Source organism: Mycteria americana, chromosome 9 (assembly GCF_035582795.1).
Source record: "Mycteria americana isolate JAX WOST 10 ecotype Jacksonville Zoo and Gardens chromosome 9, USCA_MyAme_1.0, whole genome shotgun sequence".
Taxonomy (NCBI): Eukaryota; Metazoa; Chordata; class Aves; order Ciconiiformes; family Ciconiidae; genus Mycteria; species Mycteria americana.
This window is the reverse complement of record NC_134373.1, coordinates 38,457,009-38,473,604: the sequence shown is the minus strand read 5'-3', so window position 1 is coordinate 38,473,604 and position 16,596 is coordinate 38,457,009. Positions and strand designations below refer to the sequence as shown.

General features: G+C 35.4%; 1 protein-coding gene across 1 annotated transcript in view; it reads left to right on the top strand.

The window, feature by feature from the left end:
* The window catches only part of LRP1B (LDL receptor related protein 1B), a 482,733-nt gene that overhangs the window by 349,044 nt on the left and 117,093 nt on the right, over nucleotides 1–16,596 (top strand). The window contains exons 51-56 of the mRNA XM_075511235.1: nucleotides 1,866–1,994; nucleotides 2,991–3,113; nucleotides 8,083–8,223; nucleotides 9,367–9,554; nucleotides 11,014–11,197; nucleotides 13,252–13,337. Of these exons, the coding sequence (XP_075367350.1) occupies nucleotides 1,866–1,994; nucleotides 2,991–3,113; nucleotides 8,083–8,223; nucleotides 9,367–9,554; nucleotides 11,014–11,197; nucleotides 13,252–13,337 (851 nt within the window). The remainder of the gene's footprint in view (nucleotides 1–1,865; nucleotides 1,995–2,990; nucleotides 3,114–8,082; nucleotides 8,224–9,366; nucleotides 9,555–11,013; nucleotides 11,198–13,251; nucleotides 13,338–16,596) is intronic.

Sequence of the window (16,596 nt, the reverse complement as noted above, 5' to 3'; positions counted from 1 at the left end):
AAGGAATTGAAAATTTTACTTCCATTCTGGAGCTCAGTTGACTGGAAATGTGTTAGTGAGTTCTTTTCAAAAGAAAATCACATTGTGTCAAGTCATATTGTCACAATTTCATGGTATTTTATACGTTGGTTCTATCCTTATCTATGCTGTATTTTAAGATTTTCTTTTTAAAATTTCAACTTCTAACTCTTAAATATTTGTTCCTTTTCAAAAGTCCTCTTACTTAAAGTCCATTCAACAAAGAGTATTTTATTCTATATTTCCTGTGTGGAACCACAGTAAAAATATTGTTGATAACTTTACTGGAAATGTTAAGTAGACAGAGAAGAAATCTCTTCTGCTTATATTCAGAGTTGTGGTTTGTTAAAGTAATTTCTTAATCAAACACAGATGTAGAAATGCCAACAAATGAAAAGGATGAAGGTGGAAATTATACTGTTCTAAAATGGCAAAATATGAATGAATTACTACATTAACTTCAAGTTGACATCCATCTACAATACATTTTTTCATAGTATTCAGCTCATGCTGAGGACTGGGGAGTTGGAGGCACTGTCTGTTTGACAGGGAAGATTTCTCCCTGCCTCGCTCCCCTAGGAAAGGGAGAAGGTGTGAAATGAGAAGACAAGCACCTCGTCTGGGACTACCATATGCGAAACCCTAAGAAACATCAAGGCCTGAAACTTAACAGGAAACTTAGAGCAGAAAATAGAAAAAGGGAGGGGGAAAACAAAGGCCAGCAAATTGCAAAGTGTCACTACAACATACCTTTTTATTTTTTTTTTTAAGGTTGTTCAGAATTACTTCTTTTGATATCTTGACTTGCAATACATTGTAGATCTCTTATTAGAAGGAAGCCTACCAATAAAATTGTAGGCCATCTCTTGAAGAGGGAAGAATCCACACCAGTTATGAAGAGGGGAGAGTTAAGGCTCTATTTCCTCTTAGGAACAGGAGGCAGATCTGAATTGCAAGAAGAAAAGAGAGATCAAGATGACTCCAGATTTTTCAGTCTTACAAAATCAATATTTATTGAATATGAAGTTTAACTTCAGAAGTATCAAAAAATGGCAAATGAGTATAAGTAAACAAAAGTTGTCTCTCTTGCATAAATAGTACAAAAACCCCAAATTTTAAAATTTGTTTTACTATTTTATTAATTTCTAATTAAAATTAGCAGAAAATACACTGTATCCTTTTTAGTGAAGTATATCTAACTTATCTAAGAGAATACATTAAGTGATTGATCGCGCAAGAGTTTACTTCAAACAGAGTAAAATTAATCCTAGGATATAATATTCTTATCTGGAGAAAAACCTGTTAAAAAAAAAAGATACTAGTCAAATAAACAATATGTTGAGTTACTTGCAGTAGAACTGTCAGGCATTTTCTTACTCCCACTACTATTGTACTTGGTGCACATTGTTCTCTTCCACACGGGGCTGACTCACGCAAGTTTTGAATGCCTTTAGCGTCCTGGCATAGCATATAGTGATGTGAGGATTACACGGTTTACAAGATGAGTTCCTTTGTTCCGTCAGTCCAAACATGCAGTCAAACATAGAGAGCAAAATTGATTTGAAAAGTTGTTCTGTTGGATAGTTTTCCTGAAGTATGGTAAATTAAATTTCCTTGCAGAAAATTAAGAGGCTGACTAAATGGAAAGAATGGAAGAAATGGTAGATTGTCAAAATTTTACTGTAAAATACAGTCTTAGCCAGTATGTTTATCGTACCGTGCAGAACAAAATCTTCTTTCAGCTTTATTTTAAAATAAAACACCCTTACGCAGTCATTACCCATTTAAAAAAAAAAAAACAAAACAGTTAGAACAGGTTCAGCACTCATATGTAATGTTTTTTTCAGGTTCGGTGACCTGCGCAGCAGATACGTTCAGTTGCTTAGGCTCCCATGCCTGTGTTCCCCAGCACTGGCTTTGTGACGGTGAGAGAGACTGTCCTAACGGAAGTGATGAACTGTCGACAGCAGGCTGTGGTATGTTTGCGTGTTCAAAATGTATAGTATTTCTTTTCCTGGTACTTCTGCCTTTACAATATCCAGATGCTGTTTATGTCTGTAGTATCATACCCTTATACTGTCAAGATTGTTACTAAAGATTGATGGACCACATGTGAGCGTACATACCAGGATCCGGCAATGTTTTAATCAGCCTAACATCTTCAGGTTTTGTTAATAGATACTGAGGCACACCAGCTGAAGATCAGTATGTGTGTCACGTCATAGACATTATACAGCGTGTTTACAAATGAAAATTAGCACATTATTGACTATGCATTTTTATTCCTCTTCCTGAAGAAAAAGCTGCTGCGTGTCAGGGAGGTTGTGTATCAAAAAGGGAGATACGCTTCTGTCTCCAATTTATTCTGGCTAATTGTTCAGATCTTGACATCTCTTGCTCTATAAACTATTAGTCCCAGTCTTCTGAGATACATTTCTATTAAAAGTGTCAGGAGTTCAGTAGTGGTTTCATTAGGGGTTTTGTTTTACTCATGTATATAAAAATGGTTTATGTTAAAAATATTGAAATATGTTCTCTCCACAGAATGCGTATTCGTATAGCATATTCATAGACTTACCAACTAGGCTGAGTTATATTTTGAGTATTTATGGATTTTAAAGAGCTTTTGTTCAGGAGCAGAGTAACATAGGAAGGACATCTCTACTTCCCAAATGTTCTTTTCTTCAGAGGTAGACCTTTGATTAGCTGTAGACATCATCAACATCTGAAGCCTTTTTGTCTTGGATTACATGAGATTTTAGCTATCCTTACTTCTTTAGCTATCTTTGTGGTGATGATTAGCTTTTTATGCTATTGAATTTTGTGGTGCTTTTTGTATGACTCAAAAGTTATGGTTATTTCCATTGAATCCTCTCAGACTAACTACTCTCATTTTGTCTTTCTGTAAGAAAATGGCTATATATCTTACTGTTCTCAATTTCATTTATTTTTATGTACTGTATTTTCCTTAGCTCCTAATAACACTTGTGACGAGAATGCTTTCATGTGCCATAACAAAGTCTGCATTCCCAAACAGTTTGTATGTGACCATGATGATGACTGTGGAGATGGATCAGATGAATCTCTGGAATGTGGCAAGTATAACAAAAGTAGAGTAAACAGAAAAATTTCAGACTGTTAAGTCTAAGGCCTTCTGCAAGGTCTGTTACTTTAAGTCACTATTGAAAAAGAAAGCTCTTCACTTTTTAAAATTGTTTTAATGTTAACTTTTAAATTATGTGTTAATGAATACAACTTGGTACTAACTTGGAGCTAGAGCTACAATGACAAATTATTTGCTATAGTTGTGATTTACAGTTGATTGCTAATAGCATTTAACAGAATTTAAAAATGTGCAGTCCATAATTTCTTGTTCGTTATGTATATTTTTTATATCTTTGTCTCTATACATGTTTTTTCTATGAAATAATGAAACTTCTCTGTCATGATTATCGCTGCAGTTAAATGATACCAACTAAAGCCATATGTGAATGTTTAATTTTTGCCATTCATGTGAATTTAGGGTTTCTTATATTATATGAATGTCTGTACAGTATATCTAGGCCATACTCAGAAACATCCATCTATCTAAATAATATTTATGGAAAATGCAAAACAAATATTCTGTCCAAAAAAGCAAGTTATTGATTGTCATGCCTGATTTTGTGCAGTTAAAATCTATATTGCTTATTTACTCTATTAGATGTGCTCAAGAGATAAGAACCACAGCAGAAGATAGCTAGCTATGTATTTTAGGCATTTCTATTGTACACACCACCTGAGGAGTGTATGTGCATAAACGATGCAAGTAGACATCCAAAGATTGTAAGAAAAAACATGTTTGGTACTGGCACTTAATAAAATTTTTCATGTAAAGTTTGAGTCAAACATGTAATGGAACATTGTAGGAAAAGACTATAATGTAGCAAATAAGAGCTTATTTGTTTGCTGGTCATACAAGGAACAGATTTCATCAACATCACTTAGAACTGTATATGACATGGAACAAATCTGTTCCTGGGGTGAACTGGGCAGTCCCCAAATTGTCCTTTTTCTCTCTGTGCTCACCAGAAGCAGGCTGGTACTTAAGAGGCAGCAGCCATTCCTGCCACATCAACATGAGATGGGTCAGGTCAGGAGAGCCCCTTTGAAGCGACTCTCCCGCTCACCCCCACGTACTGTGTTTTGGCTCACAGAGAGCAGTGTCGAAGCAAGTGAACCGATAGGAAAAAAAACACATAAAACCCTCTGAAGCTGAGCCAGCTAATACAATTCAGCTAGGAGTGGGCATGAAGTCCACAAGAGGAGAAGAGAGCTGGTGTGAGGTAAAATCCTGCAATGCATCTAGTGTGGATATTGGGTTCTCCGTCCCAGCTGTTTCGTTCTACTGCTCCTCCCTTACTGCGCCACACCGCTTGCCAGCGTAGACTTCTAGATCCTTGAAGAAAGAAGGGAACAAACACACCTTTCCTAGCAAACTCCATTTGCTTTTCACTTATGTAAACTACATGGTGTTTTGAAAGGAGCGGTGCGCAACAATAAGCTGTTGTAGGGAAAAACTGCTTAGTTCATGTAGTTTAAACCAAATCAGGATTAAAGCAGGTTATTGGTTTATTAATGACAGATAACTAATCGGAAATCAGCGAACTGTACATTCAGTATCAATAGCAGCAATACGATGAGGAAATCACACCTGCAAAATGTTGATATATCTTCTGCATTTTTAAACACCATTTTATAACTAGTCCCAAAATATTCTGAACACACAGACACACACAGAGCAGAGTTACGTGCGCCTTCTGCCCCAGCCCGGGACACGGGGTTACAAGTAGGCATGCCCACGGATCCACAGAGGGCTGTAGCTCTCCGTGAGGTCAGGTACGCACCTCCGCCTGCTGTGCCCATCCTGCCCGCTTCGAAGCCCCCGCTCTTATACTCACGTTGCTTTCTTAACAGCTGTGGTTGTCCGGGCCCTTTTGCCAGAAGGCGGCTGGGAGAGTGGACCCACACGATAATGAAACTGTAAACTATTTCCTCCGTTAGTAATCGTTTGTGCCAGAACCCTTTATAGAAAGTGACTCAGTATGGGTTTGTTCCTCTATTTAGCACTGTATGATCAAGTGGAATGGTGGGGGGAGCAGGAGAACCTTTCTGATCAGATTTTACTTGGAAGCAGTCTGCAATTCCTAAATAAGTATTTAGAACTAAACAGTCACAAACTTCAGAAATAGGTGCAATTTTTTCTACATGCTTATAATTTCTTGCTGGTGTATTTCATTTGTTTTCTATAGCATCATACACGTGCATGGTCTCTTAAAATAGAAATAAATAGTGATGGTTTGACAGACTTTTGGAAAGAGACAGAAGGAGGAAACAGCAACAGAAGCAGAGGATGTACAAACTCCTGATCTAATTGTAGTATGGACCTGCCTTCAGGCACTGCCTCTATTTAATTTCTACTGAGTAAATGGAAATCTACAGCAGCATTTGTTATGTGTTGCACTACTCCAATGCAATTTTCTGTTAGCTGGTAATCAAATACTCGCCTTAGTGTGTGACTAGTATGGTAAACTCGTTATAGTGTAATTTTAGGAAAGGGTTACATTCTTTTATGAGAAAGGGAACTACTCTTAGAGGGTAGGAATCAAATTCCAAAACAGACTTTTCAAGGTGTTGTCAGGATGTAAAAATAACTGCCTAATTCCCCAAGATTTTAAACATGTGATTTCTGATTTGACTGCAAACTAGGTAGCTTAGTCATAGCTCTATTAAATTCTAGAGCTAGACATTTGCATCATGATATCAAAAAAAAAAAAAAGATACTTTTCAGCAGCCAGTCTACTGAATGGGATGAAATTTGGTTTGAAATATATTCCTAAAAGCAGAATTAAGGGAATCCATTTAAAAATCTAGATTTTTTTTTTCATCTGTATCATTTAAAGGTATATTTTCTTGTTTTTTCTAGAGTATTATTCAGATATAATATAAAAATGGGACAGGTGATTGGGGTAACCGGTTTTTACTTGTATCTGAATTTGCATCTAAAGAGATTTTAAAAGTTCACAATTATTCTAATCCCTGAAAATTTCTTTGAGGCAAGTTTTGATTCCATTGTATAATCCTGTCTTTTTAATGAAATCTTAATAATTAATCACTAGTAAACAAACAAATAGCAATAATTCAAGCTGGGGAGAGTGTGAGAACAAAATACATTGTCCCTAAACTGCATCTCCTCTTGCTTCAGTCAGAGACAGAATACTGAGCTAGATGAGACCCTGTCTCATCCTCTAAGGTATTTCTTATGCTCTTGAACGTTTAAAAAAAAATTTAGGAATTCCATTCAAGAATATGAAATTTCATCAAGAAGATGAAATACTTTGTTTATGTGGCTACTCAAAAGACAAATACAGGAACAGGAAGGATTTTCTGGTTTCAGTTTCCAGTTTCTTTATGTCCTGTCTCCCAGAGCAGAGGCAATATTAAGCAGAGGCCGTTGTTCTGCACATTCGCAATGGCCGTTCTGGTGATGACATGCTTGTGACATGCTGCAGACGCGAGGCAAAGCTGTTGGTCAGTAAAAACTTCCACTCAAAGGTGTCTCAGACAACCAAAAAGCTTCACCTTTTCTTCCTTATCAAGTCAGCCTATCTTCTTTCAAGCATGATCTATGTAAAAAAGAAAAAAAAAACCACAAACCTTCAAGAGACCACAGAATTATTTTAATTCCAAGTAATGTTTGTAATTGAGGTAATAACATACTGCATTTTGAAAATAGTACATTAACACATTCTAAATGGCTACTAAAGATATACAAGAGGTTTAAAGCTCTTGATGGAGAGGGATATCTCATCCCAGACTGTCAAATGTTACATCTCCATCTGCTATCAGAAAAAAGCTATACTACATAGCAGGAAATAAAATAATTAGAAAAAAAGACCAAACTACTTATAGAGAGTAGAGTTATGAGTGCTCATCTCAGATGTTCACAGCTTCAGTAGTTAAAGCTTCAGTAGTTGTTATAATTTGGATTTATTTCATGGACGAATCAAATTTTTGGAGCTTAAAATCTGCATTTTTTTTTCAAGAGGAAAGAACGTTAAGCAGAATTCAGCATAATTTTTTTTAAATGTTGCAAAATCATTCTTTATAATCAGAATGAGTATTGCTATGTAATTCTTACTTTATAACCATTTTTTTTTTTCCTTGAGTTTTAAACTAAATCAAGGCTTGATTTCAAGGCTCTTTTAAAGGACTACAGAGTACTTGAGGCAGACTTTATACACATAGAATACAGGAAAAGTTACACTTTTCTTTCCCAAACAGGAACATAAGTTTTGTAGTAGCTGGTTTAGTGTAATGAATATTACAAATGAAAATCTTACAAATAGAAGGTGATTTTCCCTCTGGGAATTTTTCAACTTTCATGTTTCAAAATTGAATAGAGAAAACTAAATTTGTGCTGACTTTTCTAAATTTTTCTACTGCGTTGTTGGTTTTGAACTCCAGGTTAAACACTCTAGGTGTTCTAAGAAGAAAATCCCTGTCTGTGGTTTCTTTACTTCATTATATGTTATAATTTTCTGTTAGAAATCCACTTTAACTTTGAAAAGGTATACATTTTATATATATTGATTTTGTGGCCATCTTAGAAAATGCATGTTTAGACTGGTTAAAATGATTAGTGTTCTGCGTGTTTTAAAGCGAAAGCATAGAGTAAAAAGCATATCTCAAAAATATTTGTTGGGTATAGTAATTTCTAAAATGTCTGTTAGAAAGATATTTCCTAATAATAGCAAAAAGTTAAATTACACCGAAAAGAAAATGTATTTATGATTGAGAGCTGCATAAATATGTTTTACATATGTGGGAATTGTTTCGTGACTATGCTGCATAAGAGACATTTGATTTCTTTCTTTGTTGGTAGAAGACTCGTGTATAAGCATGTAATGCTTTGGATCTCTTTATGGAACAAAAGATACTTTTACTTACATTGCCTTGTGTATGCAAAATTTTATGTCGAATGTATGAAGCAAAGTATGAAGTCATTGACTGCTGTATTTCTAGGGTATCGTCACTGTCGTCCTGGAGAGTTCACTTGTGCTGATGGAAGATGCCTGTTAAATTCCCAGTGGCAATGTGACGGTGATTTTGACTGCCCAGACCATTCTGATGAAGCGCCTATAAACATAAAATGTCAAAGTTCAGGTTTGTATTTAATTTTTTTAATAACATGTGTGACCTTTCTTTCTGGAAAGCAATGGTTTGGGATTGTAGATAGGCAGAAGTAAAACCTTGTAGCTTAAATCTCCAGTGCTTTCATGACAATATTGCTTACGTCTCGCAAGGAGAATGTGTTGTCAGTCCTCAGCATCCAAAACCTCAGCTCACAAAGTTCAAGCCAGCAGTTCCTATGATGTAAGTGGCTGCTAGTTCATTAATGCATAAATTCTGTTAGTACTAAAATAAGATGATATTAACACAGTTATTGTCAAAATTTATAGCTTGCCCTGAAAATGTTTAATATATTTAATATACTCATCACACAGAAGTAGATCATACAAAAGACAATGTTAGGTTGTTCTTCCGATATTAAACACTGGTCTATTTTTGTTAGTAAATTACTGACCAAATGTGATTTTTTTTTTTTTAATTGATATTTTCTACTGGCATAAGTTTGCTGAGGTCTGTCTGACTGGGTTTTGAGTGGAAAATGAATCCTGGTGTGTATATCATATCCTATTCTGTGGCTTTTTGAAAAACCAATTCTTCTGTCTAGATCTTATGACTTTATTGTACAGTAGCCCAGTCCTTCATACCAATTTTGGTGGAAATCACTCATTTGCTTTGAGGTAAGGCAACATACCTGCTTTAAGTATAAGTGTTCTGATTTGAAGAACCTGAATGTAGCTGAGCCAACGTATTCAAGTTTTGCCAAACAGGAAAAAAAACCATGTATGCATGTCCTCAGACAAAGAATGCATCAGAATTCAGTCAGTCATTTTACTAAACACCTGCACATCCAGAGGAGAGAAGCCATGCTTTTTAAGTGTTGCAAACTGTAGAACTATATTTTGTGCAGAGATAATGGAGAGTATTCTCAACTAAATGAAAACGAATCTGTAGGAGGGAATAATAAGTTGAACTATTCACACATTTTCCAGGAGAGGAATGAACCTTTAAAGACACTGAAATGTAAAAAGGTATTATAATACTATCAATAAGAAATGAATATTCAATTTTGACACAATTGTTTCATCTCACATGCACATATTGCAGCTGGTCCATGAGAAAATTCATTCCAAATACTAATAGACTACACAAAGTTGTGTTCTCATTTTTGTTTTCCAGAGCAGTCATGTAACAGCTCTTTTTTTATGTGCAAAAATGGCAAGTGTATTCCTCAAAGTAATGTTTGTGATGATAAAGAAGATTGTAGTGATGGATCTGATGAGAAAAGCTGCCACATTAATGAATGCCTCAGTAAGAAAGTTAGTGGCTGTTCTCAAGATTGTCAGGACCTTCCTGTTGGATACAAGGTGAATAATTATAAAATGTGGTGTAATATAATGCAAATTCTTAATTCTTAACTGTTTCTTAACTACTGCGTGATTATAATAAAATTCCAGTGTGTTGTACTTCCTTGTAATGAAGTAGCTTACCTACCATAGTAAGAACATTCACATTTTTTTTTCCAGTAAGCAAACAATTGCCAATTGTATAAAAAAACCTGGTACAATACATACTTTAAACCTATGGAAAAGAACATACAATGCTTTAAATACAACACATCATACTGATGTTTACAGAGCACTGAAAATCAGTTGTGAAAAAGGAAAACACATAGGAGTGAATAGCAGGAATACCAATTTTCTCCAAATTTTTTTCTAAGTCAAAGACATTTAGAGAAATATTTAAACAAAGTATAACTGCCTTAGTTGCAGAATAAAACCATTAGTTGTCTGCATGTGATGGTGTTTTCTGAATCACTGGAATCTGCTCTTTGGCCTTGAGACGTAGAGAGGAATACTTCTTGGGTATTGTGTAAGCCCTAGCCACTGACTGCACTAACCTGTAAACAGAAGCTGAGAAAAGAAGGGAGATTTTTTTCAGGGTTTTAACCTTGAAGTAACCCTAACTGCACCCCCAAACGTTTCATCTTTTTAATAGAATATTGGCCCACTGAGAACTAAATAAAATCTGTCCAACATGGCTTAGCTCCAAAGGTATTCAAACTTCTGAAACCATGTCCTAGTCAGGAGGCCATAGACTAGAGAGCTGGAGACGAGCTGGAGACTAGGTTGGGTACAGCAAAAACCTTGTTGAAGTAACATCGTGGGGAGAGCATGTCGTGGGTCTCTGCAGAGAGTAATACAGAGAATACAGGAGGGAACATGACCCAAAGTTTTCCATTGACGAAACTATGCCTCTGTTTCAAAACCGCTCTACCCAGTTGTATTTTGCATCGTTCACATCGCAGATGATAAGCTTGCCACGATGATCATCAGACCCCAATAAAAATTAGCTTCAACAGTTCTCATTCACGTTACTATATTTGCTACACAGAATGCTAGATGTTATCAATGCTTCAAGAAAAATTATTAAAAACTGTATATCTTTACCAAAAAGCACGTGTACTTGAAAATAAAGAACTCCAAAGGGTCCATACATCATTATTTTAATGGAAGAATCCTTTGCATACTTTTGAAAAGGTGTGGTTTACTTTTTCTTCAGTTAAAGAAGAAAGAATAATTACTCATTGTACAGGGTTATTTGGGAGGGAATGGTACTTAGGGTCACACCAGCAATAGTTGAAAATAAATGTAGGTATGTCTGCCTGTACACAGTATAAATAGCAATGTAATTAAGATGTTGCTTGAAACACTGAGACTACATGAAAAAGTTTGTATATATATATATATTCAGACGAAAGTATGTAAGATAACAAACAGAATCAATGAGTAATTCAAAATGAATGTATTTGGTTTTCTTTCCTAGTGCAAATGCTGGCCTGGATTCCTTCTGAAGGATGATGGCAAAACATGTATAGATATTGATGAATGTTCATCTGGATTTCCCTGTAGCCAGCAATGCATCAATACATATGGAACCTACAAATGCTTGTGTGCAGATGGGTATGAAATACAGCCTGATAACCTAAACGGCTGCAAATCCCTTTCAGGTATCACTTTGTTTTTTTAGTCCACAGCTGTATCCAAAATAATTTGTGAAATACCTTAGCCCCAAGGTCTGTGTTACCCTTTTATGCAAGATAAAGAGTTGCTTTGAAGCACACTACTTCTTCAATAAACAATAGCAATGTGATTCAATGTCTGAATGTAATAATAAGTTCTATTTTTAGTATGTGTTGTGCTCAAATCATTTGTAGTGAATAGTTATGGTGGATTATAGAAGTTTGAATTAGTAACTTTATTAGAAAAAGTATCAGGAAAGTTAAATCACTTAATTCTACTTCTGAGTCACATGATAATAGTATGTTTATGATAAGTGTTTAAAAGATTTCTGCTGTTTTATTTCATCAACTTTAGAATATTAGAATGTACTTCAGACTTCCTGGCATGCAAAGGAGGAACAGGAAAAAAATAATAGAAATTGCAAAATCCATTATTCCTATAGCATGTGAAATCCACCAGTCTTATACGTAATACACAGTAAAGTTCAAGATATGTAAGAACAGTGGTTGTTTCCTCACCCCTCTGTCTATGCCACTGATGTTATTTTTATGTGCTTCAGTGAGTAGGATTCGCTAGATCAGTGAAAGGAAGAGCAAAATGTCAACAGGAAAGAAACAAAAACCCCATTACTGCGTTCTGCTGGATTTCCTTCATAGTGCAGGCAACCTTCAGCTTGAGCAGACTCCTTATTCCAGCCTTGCACAAAGTTGTTTGTTGGTGTTTTGCTTTTAAATATCAAAAAACTTCTATTTTCTTTCTAAATGACAAGAAGACTGGAACCTCTGGCTGCCTCGTGTTCCTGTCTCAGGTTCTTCCCTGAGTAATCAGAGGAAACACAGGGGAGGGCAGTAATACAGTATCCGGTTTTTGCTTTACTCCTGTCGCACGCTTTGCAAGCCACTCGTAAATTTAGAAGCCAGAGAGCACTCAAATGAGAACACATCAGCTGGAGCTGGAACACATCATAGTACAGTTTATTGGCGTTGTAATATATCAAACTTCGAAAGTGATCCTGACAAAGCTGTTTGTGCTGTGGCAAGGATGGTTGTGCTGCGAGGAGTTGCCAACATGTGAATGTTTGGCCTAATGGTGATTTCTTGCATAAATTGCATTGAACTCTTTACAACAGAGCAGAGCATTACAGCCGTTCTCCACAAACCACCAACAGTCAGTGCTGAGGATGATGCCTCGGATCATTTAAGAACTGGAGAATGTCTTGAGTTGAACGTAAAACGCAAGCAAGGTGGTACAATGTATTCAGTACAAGAGCAGAGTAGGTTGGACAACACGTTACATTCCAGAATGTATGAGCAGGAGATACAAGTCTTAAATACATTTTTAATTATTAGTAGTATTTTTTTAATTATTTTAGCTGAGGTCTCTGTTAATAGAGCTAAAATAAAGAGAGGTATTTTTTAATACTTTTTTTTTTTTTTTTTACTATTATGTACATCAGTGTCAGAGATGTTTCAAAGTAAGTGATGGCATGAATGAGTATCTGAAGAAATATTTTTTTATAAACAAGAAAACCAGGGGTAAAAAAGCCAAATCTGGGTTCAGGTCAGAATCAGAGAATCAAGGTTTGTCCAAATAGCTGGGTTTTTATGTCTATACTGTTCAGAGTATTGAAATCTCAAAAAGCAATGGTCAAAATGTGCTTGGTTTGCAACCGTAACAAATAATAGTCGTAGTGATAATCTGAAAGTGAATGATGAAATTAAAACCAGTGGTATAAAATACATTTCAAATTTAATCTCTGACATTAAATTAGCATAAAATACAGTATGGTTCCCATATTACAAAGGCAAAAAAATTAAATAACATTGAAAGATATACTAATTGATTGCTTTGTTCATTTTTATACTGCATCATTGATCTTTCTTGGAACATTTGAATGTTTTAAATATTTCTTTCATCCATAACATTGATCAGAGCATGTAACATTTATTTTTCAAACCATCTGTATTTCAGCATTGTATTCCTGATTTTCCATAAATTAACGTAAAAGCTAGTCTAATATATTCTTTCTCCCGGGGTTTAGATGAGGAACCTTTCTTAATTCTGGCTGATCATCATGAAATAAGAAAAATTAGCACTGATGGATCCAACTACACTTTGTTGAAACAGGTATAATCATAGTACCATGCTCTAAGTTTAACTCAATACTTTTATTCTTTTCTAAAGTGTGCAACTGACAGAAACATCATCCTACAATTGGCATTGTATGCATCATAGAACAACTGCAGTATATTCAGAGTTTTTATAATATTTTAAATTGACTATTTTATCTGAATTTGACATGATTAAAGCTCAGGCAGTTGTTTCGTCAGTCATTCTGATGTACTAAAAAAATTATGTTATTTGTGATCCTCTTCCATCACAATATGTTTTGCACAATTTGTGTATTTCAGTTTAAAAAAAAAAAAAAAACCGACCAAAAAACCCAACAAAAAACTATTTGGCCATGTATTATTTGGGCTACTTACTGTCATAATCCAAATCTATTTTTTTGATTTAGACAGACAATTCCAAGATTTACAATGTTACAATATATGAACATATATCTTTGGCTAAATCTAATTTTTTAAAGAATTCCTCTAAATTATTATAACAGGAAAAAAAAAACTTATTTGAAAAAAACTACAAAAATAGAAAGTCACCCAGTAAGTACAGAGCTGTCATTTTTAGCAGTTTCTGCTCTGCTTCTATGCTTCACCTAAGTGTAGTTACTTACCATAGATTAGAATTCCAAAATTCGTTTTAATAAAAACTTCTATTTCCTTGAGTACTAATTAATGAATTGTAGAAAGACTAGAAAATCAGTTATCGCCAGTCAATAGCATTAGGCTTTTTGTGACTTCTTGTGTCAGTAAGCTGTGTACCTTAATGTCACAAGAGATGTGCTTAGGTCTTCACAACAGTAATGACAAAATTAACCATCTTGCATTAAACATTGACTTTATTTAAGCATAGCAAGCATTATGTTAAAGTCTGTTTGTTCTTCTGAAATCCTTCTGACTACCTCTCATTTACATCTCACTGCCTCTCTCCTCTTTTGCTGGTGTATCTGTTAATAGAAGCCTGTGAAAAGAGGGGAGCAACAGTAAATTTTCTTTATGGTTGGTGCTGACAGATTGGCTCAGAGCTTCCTCAGTCTTGAATTTAATGGCCTCCTCTTCAGTATGTTAGAGACCATGTAGCTCCAGCCATTGAAGAGAACCTGTGTTTTCCATGTCACATTCACTAGTCTAATAAATACCTCTGCTATTGAACCTACTGGCCTTTGATTCTACAAACACGGCATTTTTAAAAGCATCCAGATTTGAAAGCAGAAGAGGGAGCTATACCAGCAGAACAGGTGGGCTGTCTTCCTCATAAGGACATCTTTTTGTCCTTGTAACGTTATGATGGATCGGCTCTTTCTTAGACATCTACCAGATGAAGGCAAATACCAGAGCTGCTCTGGCAAAGGAGCAAAACCACCCTTCTCTGTGTATTTGATCTGTGCTTTGCCATTCTAACAGTTGTTCATATAAACTCAGAGTAAAGGAGATGAAAGTCGGAATTCCATTCAGTCTTCTCTGAGTTGTTACGTGCCAGTTTTTTCCTCTTTTTTTTTTTTCTTCAAATATACATAAAGAGTACAACTGTTTGAATTGCATCTCATGTATGTTCTTTGCCTTCCATTTCCTTCACTCCTAGTCATCAAAATTCTTAGGGTTTCCATAGACAGAGCAGATAGAGAGAATCTTCCTCCTCATTATTTGTGATTTTTACCTGCATTTTTTTAATTGGGGCACCAAGGCAACGCAAATCACGGCCTAGGATACCATGTGCTGTGTGTAACAGAAACAAACAAAACCGCAGGTTTAAGATGAGAGACTAATGCAGCTGACGGCATTTGAAAGCTTCCCTGTTCCTTCTAAAAGCAGATTACATGAGAAATGACAAAGAATTATGCTAGAAGGACTTAAAAGTGGCATGTAGATCACGAAGAGGAGATGATGTCTGGACAGAGAACTCTATTGTAGATGTACAGAAATAATTTTACCTGCAGTTGATGTTCTGATAAATATTGGTACTAAACTGACCCAAAATAAACCACTTGAAACCAAAGACTTCCAGGTAGTCAATTCTCTTTATTAGTCTGGATACGTAAGAAACTTTTACAGTGTTGTAGAGTATGTAGATATAAGGCTAATTTTGCACAAATTACTGACTTTCATTTCTAGAATGTTATAAATTTTTTATAGTCTTTTGTATTCATTCACCTGTTGTCTCCTTTGTTAAGGATTTGGGGTGGGGGGTTATCTGTAGATGCATTTATACTATTAGTAGAAGAAGGGACAGGAAAAGTGTTTTGCAGCACAGTTATGACTAACAGAACTGCAGTTGGTTTTGTTAAAACACTGTGTGCATGGATATGTGATTTTTGAAAATAAGAGTGGTCCTCCAATACCGTATTGTTTCCGGCTTTCTTTAATGACGGTTTGTGCAACCTAATCACTCCTTTCCGTTACATTTTGATCAAAAGATAGATTTACAGTATTACACTATAGTAGTTGGCAGATAAGCTGTGTATCGCTTTCTGCGCAATTAAATATCGTTGTTCTTAGTTGTTTATTGTAGAGCTGGCTAGGCTGGCACATCCCCTCTACAACTATGAATTACATTAACGAGGGAAGTTGCTGATCTACCTGAGAGTAGAATGGCATTGGGCTGATAACAGAACTGATTAACTGATCCTGCAGTTTTAAAAGGAGCGCAGACTGCATTTGTTCTTTTTACCACTGCTGCTCCATCTTTGATTGATAGTAATAATTGTAATAATTGTGATTTCACGACATATCAGAATGCTAAGCAGGTTATGGGGCGAGGCTTTCCTATTCTCAGATAAGGAAATGAGAGCCATCATCTGAATGCAATACTTCTCTTCTTGTCTGCCATTTGGGACGGAAAGCCGTTATTATATGACTGCTCTTTCCAACCTTTAGGAGTACCTCAAATATGAGCACCACTCTTTCTTACAATCTATTGGCTTAGTACCTGGAGCCATAAGAGACTTCCAGATGCCTGCCGGATCGCTAACTTTCACACTTTATGTATATACTACCTCTGTGTGCGTGCGTGTGTGTGTGTACACACATATATATGCACACAGTACCTATAATATAGCATCTAAGAATTGAAAACCTCCTTATTCAGGAATTAAAATTAATGCTTTTTTGAACATCACCGTTTTGAATTCCTGGTTAATTTATATTAATAATGAAATGTTTTAATTAAGATAATAGATTTTATGCTATTTCTGAGTGTATTGTTATAAAATGGGTGTCATCTAGTTTCCCAAAGTAATGCCGAAGGTAGTAATTAACAGAGAAATTGA